At 40.7% G+C, this 14,283-nt stretch overlaps 1 protein-coding gene across 1 annotated transcript; it reads right to left on the reverse strand.

The window, feature by feature from the left end:
• Nucleotides 1–11,117: 11,117 nt before the first annotated feature.
• On the reverse strand, nt 11,118–11,804 carry LOC147449851 (uncharacterized). The gene has a single exon (XM_086522707.1). It carries the CDS (start codon nt 11,802–11,804, stop codon nt 11,118–11,120), a length of 687 nt encoding a protein of 228 aa, XP_086378833.1.
• Between the last annotated feature and the right edge of the window lie 2,479 nt (nt 11,805–14,283).

Genomic DNA, 14,283 nt, shown 5'->3' on the forward strand with positions numbered 1-14,283 from the left:
CTTGTGGAGATTGCCTTGGAACAGTTTTACTTCAAGAAGGGCATGCCATAGCATATGAGAGTCAAAGACTCAATTCCGATGAGCGAGTAATGGGCATCTACAAAGAGGAGCTACTAGTTGTTCTACATGCCATTGACACATAGAAGCATTATTTTTTGGGGACTCCATTCATTCTACAAACGGATCACCAAAGTCTTAAGTATTTCATGATGCAAACCAAGCTCTCCAACATACAAATGAGGTGGGAAATTTTTATTTTTCAATTTAATTTTCATATTGCTCACATTGTTGGCAAACACAATCAAGTAGTTGATGCACTATCATGACAACCAAGGGAAAATGTGGTGTCTATAGCAACTCACAATGATCTATCTTTCATGATAGATGAGTATTCTACTGACCCTGATTTCAAGGATATAATCTTAGACCTTGTCTTAGGGAAGAAAGAAGAACCATTCACCTTGCAAGATGGCTATCTTCTCCATGGTAGCAAGCTATGTGTAAGTAATATATGAATCCCATGCTCCTCCCTATGTGAGGCATAGAGGGATTCAACCTACTCTTCAAGGAGTAGAAATGTACTTTTATTGGCCTACCATGAAAGTAGACATACAAGAGTATGTTTCAAAATGTGTAGTATTCTAAAAGAAAAAGTATGATAAGGGGAAGTAACCTGGATTACTATAGCCATTGTCAATTCCTAATTCACCATGGGAGAGCATATCCATGGATTTTATCTTTGGATTGCCCAAGTCTATCCATGGGAATATGGGAATATGGGAATATGGACAATAGTCGACAAGTTTAGCAAACAAGCACACTTTATACATGTCAAAAATACTATTAAGACACACCAAATGGCAACCCTCTTCATATCCCAAATTTTTAAACACCATGGCTTTCCAACATCAATAGTGTCAAATAGAGATTCTCAAATGACCAGTAATTCCTGGAAGGGTCTCTTTGAGAATCTAGATACTACGCTAAATTTCTCTTTGGCCTATCACCCACAAATGGATGGCCAAATTGAAATAGCCAACCTTATTATTCTAGATCTATTCAAGACCTATGTTACAAAAGTAAATCAACATTCACAATGGGAAAAGTACCTACCTCTTGTAGAGTATGCGTACAATAACACTGTCCATACTACTACGGGGAAGGCACCTTTCGAAGTCATCGAGGGAAGACTTAAAGTCCCTTTCTACTTAAGGTACATCGGAAGATCTTTGTTGCCAATGAGTATAGCTGAGACCTACAAGAATCTTTTCAAAATATTAAGGAGGCTAAATCCATCTCACAACAAAGGCAAAAAGTTATTGCTAACAAGCACAGAAGTGCCTTAGCTTTCAATAAAAATGATTGGGTCTTACTAAAGTTTCCCAAGGCTCAATTGAGGCAAACTACGGGCAAAATCCCTACGGGCCACCAAAAGTAGTAAAATGCTATACTAGAGTAAACAAGTGTAAATGTTTTAAGAACAATTTTTTTGTCTTATGAGACTAGCTCTCTTTTTATTGTGCACAAATTTAAGCATGACGTCTCTTAAACACCAAGTAGAATTTGTCACTCTACTTTGGGAGTATGATATGGACTAAAGAGCAGACATGCTTGAAATAGCTAGGTCTTCCAAGCACCAAATGGATTAGTCATCCATTCTGGAATGATGTCATAGGGTAAAAAGGGATCTTCTACCCACTAAGAAACATAGACTAATGACTAAGGCTTTATCTTCTCTACCTCATAGTCAAGGACGACTATGATTTCAAGAGAGAGGCAATGTTATAAAATCTAATATCTAACTAATCCAAATGATTTTCTCATATTGAAATGAACATTTAATGTGAAGAAATAAAAGAGAACGAGAGTTAGAATATAGACATGTTCTTTTGGGTCTATCTTTGCATGAGACCAAAGGGACAAAAGGTAATGGGTCCAAAAGCAAGATGGTCTATCAAACGGCAATGGCCAGATAATGGAGCTTAGAAGACCTCACGGTTAGCTTCATTAAAGAAATCCAAAGGTTAGTATTAAAAGTCCTTAGACCTAGGACCTTAGGCAAGTTGGGGCCGACCTTGAGGTGGGAATCATGTCCAAGCTTGAGAAGCTTGTCGTGCTTGCTGACTAAGGTGCTTGAGGTGCTTGTCATTTTTAAGGGTTAAGGTGCTTGAGAATCTTGAATTCAACCAAGAAGCCTACAAAGGAGGGGGCGAGCCCTAGAAGTAGGAGATGAGAGAGAACACTCTTGCACACTCCCAGGAGGCACCCCTTTCACAAAAGGCATATATAACACATGCCAAGCCCCTCCCCATGTTGCCCTCATGGTGTGCTTGAATCCTATTGGATAGGCCTTAGAGAGGTCCATGAGAATTTAGTTTAATTAAACAATTATTCAAGCAATATTCAAGCCCTCCCTCTCAAAGGGAAAAGGGAAACACCTGTCCAAATGCTACCCTTGTTGCTTGATATGCACAAAGCATGTGATTGGCTAGGCTTGAGGAGGCCCAATCAAATCCAACCAAGAGCTAGGAAGAGGGGTCGACCCAAGCAAGAAGGGGGGTTGCTTGTGTGTATACTCCCTCTCTCTCTCTCTCTCACACACACACATTCACTCTCATTGTGTGAAGTGCAAGAAATTCATCTCCTTCCCAAGCTTGAGAATTTGAGAGCCTACACCAACACCTATTGGCTATGGAATGCAAATCCAACCAAGAGCCATGCTTCAAAGCTATGCTTGCCATCTTCTTCATCTTCATTACTATGCTATACTATGCTATGCTCTATGAGTAATGGTATGGAAGGACACTACTTCTTTCTCGTATGTTACTTCCTCTTCCTCTTCCCTACCCTCACTCCCTACTAGCTCTCTCCACCTTCAAAGGTGTTTGAGGTCTTGGGATTGAGGTTGGGGACAAGTTAATGCTTTTGTTAAGTTAACTACGAGCATAATTGTGGTGCATGAAGCTTACCATCTTCATTTCATCAACGATGTCTCAAGGAACACAAGCTTGTATTGTACCAAGTCTCTCTTTATGAGAGAATCCATAATACAAAATCCCTTTGGAGGGGAGACTGGTTCCACATAAATCCGATCCTCAAATGTTGTCAATTTCTCTAATTCTATCTCTTGCAAAGTATTGTTCATGCCAAGCTAATTAAGTATAATGGTTATGTTGCTATCTCTAATCAAGCCTTCTCTTATGCTCTTGAAGAATTCCCATAAAAATGCTCACTATATTTATCTTTATTTCACTACTCTCAGTGTTCATAGTCCAATTCCTTTAGACTATATGAATTATGGAGCTTCTGAGCACCAAATATTGTATCAATTGTACTTCCAAACTTGTACTTTTGAACCAGTTAATGAATCTGAGTCTCTAGTTCTAGTTGTCTTAATTGAAGTCTTTCATTTCAGTTCTGTCATAATAACTAATATCTAATTCTCCTAAATGATTTCCTCATGTTAAACTAATCATTTAATATGGGGACGTACCAAGGGAGAAAAAGCTAGAATATTGGTTAGGCTGGCAGAGCGTTCACAATAGGGATCCAAAGGAGGGAAAATAGGGATCCAAAGGGGGGACCGTTTGCAAAAGAGAAATGTGCATCAATGGGCTTCAAAGACCCTAATGTTCAGCCCATTAAGACTTCCAAAATTCTAAGGTTTCAAAATTCAAAGGTAATGTCCAATGGTCAAACCTTAGCGAAAATTTGATGCTTGTGGGAAGACTCAAAAGTCTTCCCACATCCCTATCTAGGAGGGGATGAGCCGTATATGTAGGGGATGAGAGAGAAACACACACACACTCTTGCAAGCTCCCTTTACACAAAGGGCATAGTGGACACATGTTAGCTCCCCAGGCCACCCCCCCCCCCACCCCCCACGGTGCATTCAAATCCTATTGGATGGCCATAGAGGTGGACTAATGAGAATTAGGCTAGAGTAAATTTAGTTTAATTCATTTTAAAAAAACTTGATAAAAGAACCAATAGAAACTAAGCTCTCTAGAAGACTATCGGACAGTCTCCCAAGGGGTCCAATGAACATTCGGCAGCCCAATGGCTTGCCTGATTCCTATTGGCCAGAAGACTAAGGGGTCCAATGAGATTTTAATTTCATTATTTAAATACCTAAAGCTCTCACAAAAGGGGATCAGGGGACACATGTCACAAGGCTATCACTTATGCTTTTTAATTGTCATGGCTAAGCTTTGCAGGGGCCAATAGGATGCCAGCATGAGCAATTAGCAAGAGGGATCGACCAAGAGAGAGGGGACTGATTTTTGCAAGGCATTATCACACACACACACACACACACACACACACACACACACACACACACACACACAATCTCATGTGTGAAGTAAAGAAGACTATCTCTCCTTATCAAGCTTTAATGGAAAGCTCATCATCTACTCCAAGCTTGTGAGAAGGGAGGCCTACACCAACATCTTGGCTTTGTGATGCAAATCCAACCAAGAGCCAAGCTTCAATGCATGCTCATATCCTCTACCATGCTAATTACTAAGCTATGCTAAGCTATTATGAGTGATTATGTGACGAGACATGTAATGGAAATGGCCTATGAACTTTGAGAGTAGCAGAATTAGGAAATTAGGTGAAGCATTTTTGAGAGATTACTTTGTGAGCATAGTGGGTGAACTTAATTGATGGTAGAAACATAAACATGGTACTTAGTTAACTTGGCATGAACAATACTTTTGCAAGAGAGAGAATTTAGAGAACATGACAATAGTTGAGGACCGGATTCATATGGAGCCGGTCCTCCCTCCAATAGGCATTTGTATTATAGTTTCTCCCATCAAGAGAGACTTGGTATAATACAATATTTGTGTTCCTTGTGACCTACGTGATGCAATGAAGATGGAAAGCTTCATGCATCACAAGCATAGCATAAACTTGTAGAAAGCATTAACTATCCCAAGCCTCAGTCCCAAGGCCTCAAACACCTTCGAAGGTGGAGAGAGCTAGTAGGGAATGAGGGTAGGGAAGAGGAAGAAGAAACATTCCATAGGAGAAAGGAATAGTTCCTCACTTATCATTACTCTTCTTGCTAGCATACATAATAGCATAGTAATGGAGATGGAGAATATGGCAAGCTTAAGCATTGAAGCATGGCTCTTGGTTGGATTTGCATTCGGTAGCCAAGAGTGTTGATGTAGGCTCTCACTTCTCACAAGCTTGGAGAAGGAGGTTGTTGGGACGTCATCCTAGCATAGGGAGGACATCAAGATAATGTCAATCCGAGGAGTAGGATCCAGCTAGGGCATGGAAACACACAAGTGGCTTGTGCGTGCCAAATGGAGGATTAGAAGGTGAAACCTACACACAAAGAAAGCTACGGAGCGGGTATGATGTTGCTACGAGGAGTGAGCACACTAATTACTCTACCATTCGTCCTAATCTCTCACACACAAGCTTAATCACGCACTACTCTCTAATCAATCACTAATCCAACTCTAATCAAGCACACAATGAGCATAGAATAGCATAGAATGACCACACCGGGCACCAACACTCTACACAAGCCTACACAGATGATGTGGATGTGAAGTAAAGATGAAGATGAAGCAAATACAAGCAACAGATGCAGAGAAGTGTTGGAATTGATGACTATCTATGGAGTTACGGTCACCATTGACGATCACTTAAGTTTTAGGATTTTCTGTCAAATGACCGCAAATGTAAGTTGTAATTATGTTTTGGGCTCATCAAGAGTTCCAAGTTGTAAACATTGAGCTATATTTAGATCCTAGGCAGTGCAAATAAGAGATTAAGTGAGTTTGGCCATTTGGGTGCCCGGCCACTTCTAAAAAGCCTAGAGAGTATATAACTCAAAACACACAATGTGAAAGGGGATTCTTACTCACTTGAGATAAGCTTTGTGAAGAAGGAGATGGCTATGGAGTTCTTGAGCTTTCTACGCACGTGCATGGACGATTCGGCCTCATGCCAATAGCTAAACTCTAACCTCTTCTCTCTCATTTGCTCATGGTGTAATCAATGCTTGATTAATCAAAGATTAGTGGATGATTTGTTGATTAATCTCTCTTTTTTCATATTTCCCTCTTGTTTAAGCATGCTAGTAAATAACATCTTTGCCTGGTCCGTTTGGCCATTGTTGACTTAGCCGCCAAACAGTCCCCCCATCCGAATTCAGTGCACGTCCTCGTGCGCTGCCTAGTTGGCTGGCACTAGAGAGATTTGAAGTTGGTGGTGGTGAATGTTGTTTTGAAGAGCTGTAAGTTGTTGGGTTGACTTGTTGGTGTAATATGAGATTTGGCATTTTGGTTCAAGTAAAAGCAATTGGCTTGAGTTATTAGCAAAATAAAAGGCTATGTATAGTATGTTAGGGTCTGGAAACCCTGGATTACCAATGGGGAAAAACCTCATGGGAAAAAGTGTCCAAAGGTATGTGATCTTATTATGGGAATATACAATGATGGGTGTTTAGGGATTGAATTGAGTGGGCTTATATAAATAACGTGAAAGTGAATTGTTAAAGCCATCTGTCCCTTGAAAAGGGTCGATGATCTGCTTTGAGTATGGGGTTGCGTTGTTGCACGTACCTGCAAGGTGAGTGCATGGGTGGAACAATAAAGAGTGCGTAATGCAAATGTCCAATTACGGGACATTCGATATGCTTGCACAGATTTATGCATGGATAAGATTATGCTGTGCGAGAGAAGAGTATTGATGGGTGCTCCTCAGAGATAATGCAGCTTAAAAAAAAGTAAATTAAATTCACTTTACTAGCTTCCACTACTCTTGAGAAGGGCGTTTGATGCAATGGTTTCTAGTCTCCTAATGTGCACAAGTGCATGTGTGTTTTGTTTTGAACACTTTGCCTCTCCACCATGATTAAAATAATAGATTGACTATGCTCACCTATCCAGAATGAGCGACTTGATATAATTACGCTCAACTCTTCCAGCTTGAGCTGTAGCCTAATTAGCTAGACTCATAGACCACAAAAAAATATTAGGACTTGAAGCTTAGGTCTAACACTTTGCTCATTTGTCGGCTCAACTGCCCGACTCTTGACTCTTTTTTTTTTTTTTTTTGGACTTGACTATTGTCTTGAGCTCTCAACAAAGTATATATCTAGACATTTAGAGCTTAGATCCTCAAAAAGAGGGTTATTAAAGGACCATATTGGCAAAGTAGGTTTTTGCTGCCATACTTGGGTGACCTTGGTTATCAAAATTCCTTGTTTTAACTTTTGGTCCATTATCTGAGAAGATTGGCCAGTTTCTTTTTGTTGGAAGTTGGAAATGACTTCAATCTTCTTCTGCTCGTTTGTCTGCTTTGGCACCCATATGTATCTGCTATTTGTTGTTGGCTTATTTTTACAGACAACATATTGACGTTTTGGACCTGTATCCTTGATTTGTCGATGTTTGTAGCTGTAAGTATCTTCAAGTTGTGTAAAATCTGGTCTTGGTGCCTTGGGTAGCCATATTTTTTTTTGTCCTTTGTAATATCCCTGCGCTTGAAGTATATTTGATGGCACAAATATTTTTGTCTGTACTTTTGGATTCAATTGTATCTGTTCCGTGCCATTTTTGGGAATCACGATTGGTAAATTCCCTTGAAGATATGTAGGCCTTCTAGATTGAGAATCGTTTTTGAACCTGTTTCTAGCCCTGTTGTTTGATCTCCTATTTTGAGTTGAAATTGATCTTGATTTACCTGTTTGAATATAGCGTCTTTTTTTTTTGTCTGTCTTCTCAGTATGTTGATCTCTCTCTCTCTCTCGCCTTCTGCTGCATCTTCTTCCCTGCACCACCATGGTTTCATAGCTCAAGTTACAACAACTGGTATCAGAGCCTCTTGGCATCCAATTGACATAGCCTCAACTTAAGCATCAGCTCGCGGGTACCATCTCCTATGAAGAGGAGTACAGGAAAGTCGACCTGCATCAAAACGAGCCCGCTCTACATCAGCATGAACACCCTGGCTTGAGAATCATTTGTCGACACTGTAGGATCTGCAAATTGGGCCTCTTGAGCATGTTATGAAGCAAACAAGAATCGGCGTTGTCTCCTGCAGAGAGTTCGCCATTTCTAGTTTTTTTTTTCCTGTTTATTAAACTGTCCCCTTATTTGAAGTCTTTGCATTTAAGTGAGAGCCCATTCACACCTCACAAGAGCATCCACATCCTTTGGTGCTCAGTCACAGCAGATAGACAGGTGGTTTTGAAGGCTTACATAACACTAAACATTTCCAAATTGACAGCATATTGGAAAGTTTTTATTCAGAGCTTATAAACCCCAATTTGAACAAAAACAAACACAAAGTGGTTTTCATACACAACATATGCATATCAAGGGCTACTTGATACAGAGAAATTTATGGAGTACGCTCAAATTCTTCTCAAAGAAGGTATTCGAATCTTCCATTTACAAGAAGATGGTCCATCCACATATGCAGATCAAATCAAGTCAGGTTCTTGGGACTATGATCGATGAAGATTTATTTGGTATTGAAGATAAAGAAGGTTGCAATACATGCGGTTCCAAGTGCCAAGCAAGCTTTATGACATGTTTGAACACATCGACAATTGCCAGAACAAAGGAGAATCTCCTTCGAGACTACAGTACAAGTTTTCGAAACTATTTTTTGTCACTTTTGGTGTCATAGAGCTGTCCTCTTTTGTCTATTATGAAAACCATCATAAACTTTCCAGACCAAATCCTCTTTTTAATTCATCATATGTCAGTCATGCCATGATAACAAAACTTTGTACGGGTTATAGACACTGCCACCACACAGATAAGCGGTAAGACCTCCCAATTTTTGCCAGTTCTCAGCTTGTTTTTACCGCTTCTCGTGAGGTTATTGGGTACACCATAAACCCAAGGTTTGGCAGTAAACCAAAAACTCCAATCAGTTTTGGTAGCTAACTTTTTTGGCCTACACCCTATCTGTTCAAGGGGGGGTTATTGTCCTAGCACCAGGTTATGGATAAACCAAACATCCTTGGTTGTGAGAAAACCTAAAACTCACGGCGGTTGACGAGTACACCAAAAACTCGAGGTATCATGAGTTGCTTGTCCAATTCGGGCTTGAGGGGGGGATTGTTGGGTGTCAAGCCCAAATGGGAACATACTCTTAACGCATGCAAAGGCTACTAGACATTGCATGTATAAAGGATGGTCGAAATCAATCTACACTCCTATATATGTAAGTCTTCACAAAAGAGAATATAGCATCTTTCTTTTTGTCTGTCTTCTCAGCGTGTCGATCTCTCTCTCTCTCGCCTTCTGCTGCATCTTCTTCCCTGCACCGCCATGGTTTCATAGCTCCAGTTACAAAAAATATTAGGATCTGACTTTATGACCGCCTCTGCCTTTTGATTCAAGTCTGCCTTTGAACACATTGAGATGTCTGTTTCTTGGCTTTGAGACTTGATCTCTGGCTTTGTTGAATTCTGAGGTACATTCATTAGCGCTGAACTATCTGTGCTATTAGCATTATTATGTAGAATCTTTGATTCCACCGTTCTGCTTGTTGAAATCTTCAGTGTGGCAAGTCCTTGACTACCTATACCTGCTCTGGTTCTGGATCACAGATAATTTATTCATCCACTTCCTCCGACATTGGATCGTCCGCAGCATCTTTGTTTGACCTTTCGATGTCAAGCCTGAAAAATTCCAAGCTATTTGAGACCATCTTTTGTAGCTGATCTTTTTTGGCAGCTTGATTTTCAATCGAAATATCATTGACGCCTTTGACCTCCAATATGTTAGTCATCAGTTTGTCTCTGGTATCCTTTGACAAGATATGCTTTCTTTCTTGCGACTTTCGATTTGGAAACGTCTTCTTTAATGATTTTGTTGCTTGCAGTCTGATAATGTCTTGGTTTTGCTGCTTCATCATATCTAAGTGCATCTTTACTCGGCAATTGGGTATTAGATGATTAATGCCACATTCATAGCAATGCACATCTATTCCTATTTGTTCTATACATGGTCAAGGTATCTGTCCATAATATTGTTGGTATTCGTTGCCCATCGTATCTTTGATCAAATATGTCATCAGCATGACATGTAGATACTTAAAAACCAACACTGACGCTGGCTTTGATTGATTGCCCTTATCTTTTTCTCCTGTGGCATTCTCAAGAAGCTTGTAATAGCTTCCGTTATAACCCTGGTAGATGGTCGTTTCAGCCCCTGCTTCAGTGACCAACTTTAATTCTATGTCTGTTGTCAACATGTGATCCTTTATCTGTGGCTTCTGTATAGTCTTAGGACTATTTTGTCGATTCAATCCTGTATTTGGCTTCTGTTGACCGCTGAATTGTAAGAGAGTATTGTGACTCTCCTTTGCTGTTTGCAGTTGATAGGGTTGTCCTGATTGCAGTAAGTGAGGTGGAGATTGGACTCCCCCCATCCGAGAGTGTTCCCTATCTGTAAGATGTATCTTTCTTATGCCAGATGTGGATATTCTAGCTTTGTCATCTAGCTTAGCTGATTGAGATAGGTCTTTGTGAAGTCGTGCTAACTCAATAGCTGATTCTTCCATTGATTGTACGTGTGTTTGTGTTGGTACATTTTGTGGTGCATGTGTAGTGTTCTGTACCTGTGAATGTTGTGTTGTGGCACTCATCTGTGTAATGAAAGGAGTTGAATTGTGCTCATACAAATTCAAAGTCTAATCATGTGTCAGTGGAAGCCTAGAACTTTTAAAGTGCACTTCCCTATCTTCTAGTGTGATTGACTTTGTGCAATAGTGGCAGTGTGACCAATATTTACCTGGTTAGATATCATTTCGTCATGTGCCCGTTGCTCAATTTGGTCTTGTGGAGTTGAAGGTGACAAGATAAAAGCTGCAGCTCTTTCCGAGAATTTATATGCAATAAGATCTAATTCATAGCATCTTCCATCTATATCATAGCTCTTGTCTCCAATGCGCGCTGCCCATAGTGTCCTAGGAACTGACTCGCTAAATGTCCTTATCCGCGTGACTTGAACCCATCTTTGTCCATCAGAATCTACATAAATTGGATCTTTCCATCTCGTTTCTTGGATCCAATGAAGGGCTATTGGTTCAGGTTGCTTGTTGACTTCTGAAGTGGTTGAAGGCAACTGTCATTTACACATGGCTTCAAGGAATTCCTTCCTGCTGACTGTGTCTTCATTTTTTGGCAGATTGATTATAGTAGGCCCCGTCTCTTGAGTGATTTCTCTGTTCTGAGCTACCATTGTATCTGCATTGGAAGCTAAAGGTAAGCTCATTATCAAGCGGTAGATATTACCACTTGTCGTCATGTATTTGTAGCCCAACTTTGAACCATCTTCATGAGCTATGAAGCATTGATCTGGCTCTTCCGTCGCTTGTTGAGGTGTTTCTGCTTTGTACCATCTACCCTCCATATCTCTATAGAGACTGCTACAGTTTTTGTCCTTGTAATTTGACTTTATCAAGTGCACAGTGACTCGACAACTGCTAACCTCTGGAAGATCTTGCCTATGCAATTTTATTATGTCCAACTCACTACCTAGTTTGAGCTTCATGTACACGGATCCTAAACGATCTTCCATTAGGTTCTTTTGTGAATTAGCCCTGTTGGTAGCTTCGTCTACTTCCACAACCTGTATTGTCGGGCTTTTCAGAGCATTTTTCTTGGACTTTAGATAGCGATTGTCTGCATCATCCATGTAGCATGGAAAGTCTTTGAAATGACCTATTAGCTCCAACCTGACGCCAACTGATTTGACTGTTATTAATGAGCTTGAAGCTGCATCATAACTGCTTTGATTTGTCGATGTTGCCATTGACTGTGGCTATTGCATCTGCTGCTCAATTTTTCTTTCAATCCCTGTTACTGACCTGCTGAGCACTTGTATTCACTTTTTCTAGCCTCTCCCACGGGTGACCAGTGGTTTTCCTAATTCAAAGCTCTCTATTAGGCTTAGCTGTGATCTCGACGATATGATTTACCTGTATAGCTGTAGCACTAGTTGGCAAGATACTTACCACTGTACTGCAACGACTACTCCCTTTTGTGATCCCTCGATTCCAGTTGATTGAGCTATGAAATTTGCTCTTAATCTGCAAAATTGTAGATTAGCAACGTACTTTTGACCTGAACTAAAACGACCTCAATTTGCCTGTTGACAGCACACTTTATATGGCGTTTAATTTAAATTAAACCACCACGCAGGTGACCATAGATCATCCGTCTTCTGAAGTGTATTTGTTCGCAACTTTTGCTTTTTCGGCCTCACTGTCACCCTTATCCCTGGGACACTCAATTTTTCAGTTTCAATTTTCTCTTTTGATGACTTGCACAGAAAGTTCTGCTTGGCAATGCTCAATTTCTAGCCTCCTTAAGGTCACTACCATTCGTTGCAGCTGCTTTTGCCCAGATGTATTACCACGTCATCATTAGGTGTAGGTCCAGCTGCCGTATGTAGCACTAAAATGTATCAAGCAATGCCAAATCCAAACTTTAATGCACCCTTTCCATCAAGCATGAATGCATCATCAATGTAGCTCTCACATGAAGATTGTATGCTTGCCAAAAAGATTCGTTCCTACAGTGTAATGAAAAAATTCAATGCACTCGAGCATCAAACTATGCACAAGCCAAAAAATATGTGGAATGAGAGTTCATTTAATCATGAAAATTATGACTACTCAAGCCTAGCACACACTCGATCGAAGCCCACTCCCTTGCTCTCAGGTAGCAAGTATATTGCTATACATTGCATAAGAGAATCATGCCATTGGCCAATTTCCCTTCAAGAAGATCAATTCACTACTGCAATGAGAAGTTGCATATATGCACATCAAACATTAAAAACCCATGAACTATTTCATATTCTAGTGAGTTCCATTCATAGAAGTTTAATTCAGTCAACAACGAGTGCACAAAATCAATGTCCCATGCTCTTAATTAGCAAAACTTCATACAAATCAAGAGAAAGTGAGTACTCAATTGTAAAAATTCATATTTTAGTGCATGAAAAACCTCATGATCCATCATATCTCTAGTTTTTTTTAATGCCACTAATGCAATAGTGTAATGAATTATCCCAATGGGCACAAAATTGATGCTTGTAATAAGCACATTTGACATACATAGCAATCAGAGAGAAAGTGTACAACAAAGTAAAATTCTCATCTGTGTCTATCGGTAATCCAAGGCCCTAATTGTAACATTGGTCCAATTGCACCGGCCGGTCGAAAAGGTCTCGTGGGAACCAAGTCTTATTGAGCCATATTTCTTTTCATTGTATTTTTCAAAAAAAAAATGTTGATGTCTGCGAGCCTGCGAGGTGGACGAGCGAGGGCCACGGCCCGCTTCTGGTGTGTGTGTGGTCAAGCTGTTTCGCCAACGAATACTCCAAGCCAGGGTGCGCCGACTGCAGGCAAGGCGGGACGAGGGAAGTGCGCTGCAACAGCAGGCGGGCAAGGGAGGTGCGCAGCAGGCGGGCAAGGTAAAGCGCGTGCGAGAGAGAGAGAGAGAGAGAGAGAGAGAGAGAGAGAGAGAGAGAGAGAGAGAGAGAGAGAGAGAGAGAGAGAGAGAGAGAGAGAGACGATGTGTGTGTGTCTGTGGGGTCGGCGTCGGCGTCGGTAGCCAAGGCGGGACCAGGGCAGGTGGGGTCGCGAGCTGTGGGGCCGTAGGGATTTCTTGCTTGCACAATTAAACCCAGGAAGGTCGGGTGGGGTTGCCAGCTGTGGGGCCGCAGGGCCGGGAGTGCGAGAGTGTAGGAAGTCTAGGCGCTGGAACGAATGCGTAGAATGACTCGGTCCAGGAGCAGCGCGCGTAGGAAGACTCAGCAGGGCTCAAAAGCGTAGGAGGTCTCGGCCGGCAAAGCCTAGGACAACTCGGGCTAGCTCAGCGCGTAGGAATACTCGGCCAGCAGTAATTGTGTAGGAGGGTAGGTTAGGGCCGCATGAATCACGGCGAGATTAAAGCCAGGCGGCCAGCTTCGTCAACGCAGCGAGACAAGTGAGACAGGTAAAATTTTTTATTTTATTTTATTTGTGATTACAAAACCAAAAAAAAAATCACACAAATAAGTTAAAAAACACACATAAATCAAAAAAAAATACAAAACACACAAAAATACAAAAATTACATTAAAATTTCCAAAAATCATACAAAAATTCAAAAAGGCTCATAAAAAATTCAAAAGCTCACAAAATAAATTAATAACATACACAAATAATCAAAAAACACTTACAAAAATACAAAAATACAAAAATGAACACAAACAATAAATAAAAACACAAATAATTCTTAAA

This window comes from Adiantum capillus-veneris, chromosome 10 (genome assembly GCF_014529385.1).
Source record: "Adiantum capillus-veneris isolate H3 chromosome 10, ASM1452938v2, whole genome shotgun sequence".
Lineage (NCBI taxonomy): Eukaryota > Viridiplantae > Streptophyta > Polypodiopsida > Polypodiales > Pteridaceae > Adiantum > Adiantum capillus-veneris.

Excerpts from the sequence above, each read along its gene's own strand:
- LOC147449851 (XM_086522707.1), bottom strand. The coding sequence starts at position 11,804 with ATGGCAACATCGACAAATCAAAGCAGTTATGATGCAGCTTCAAGCTCA.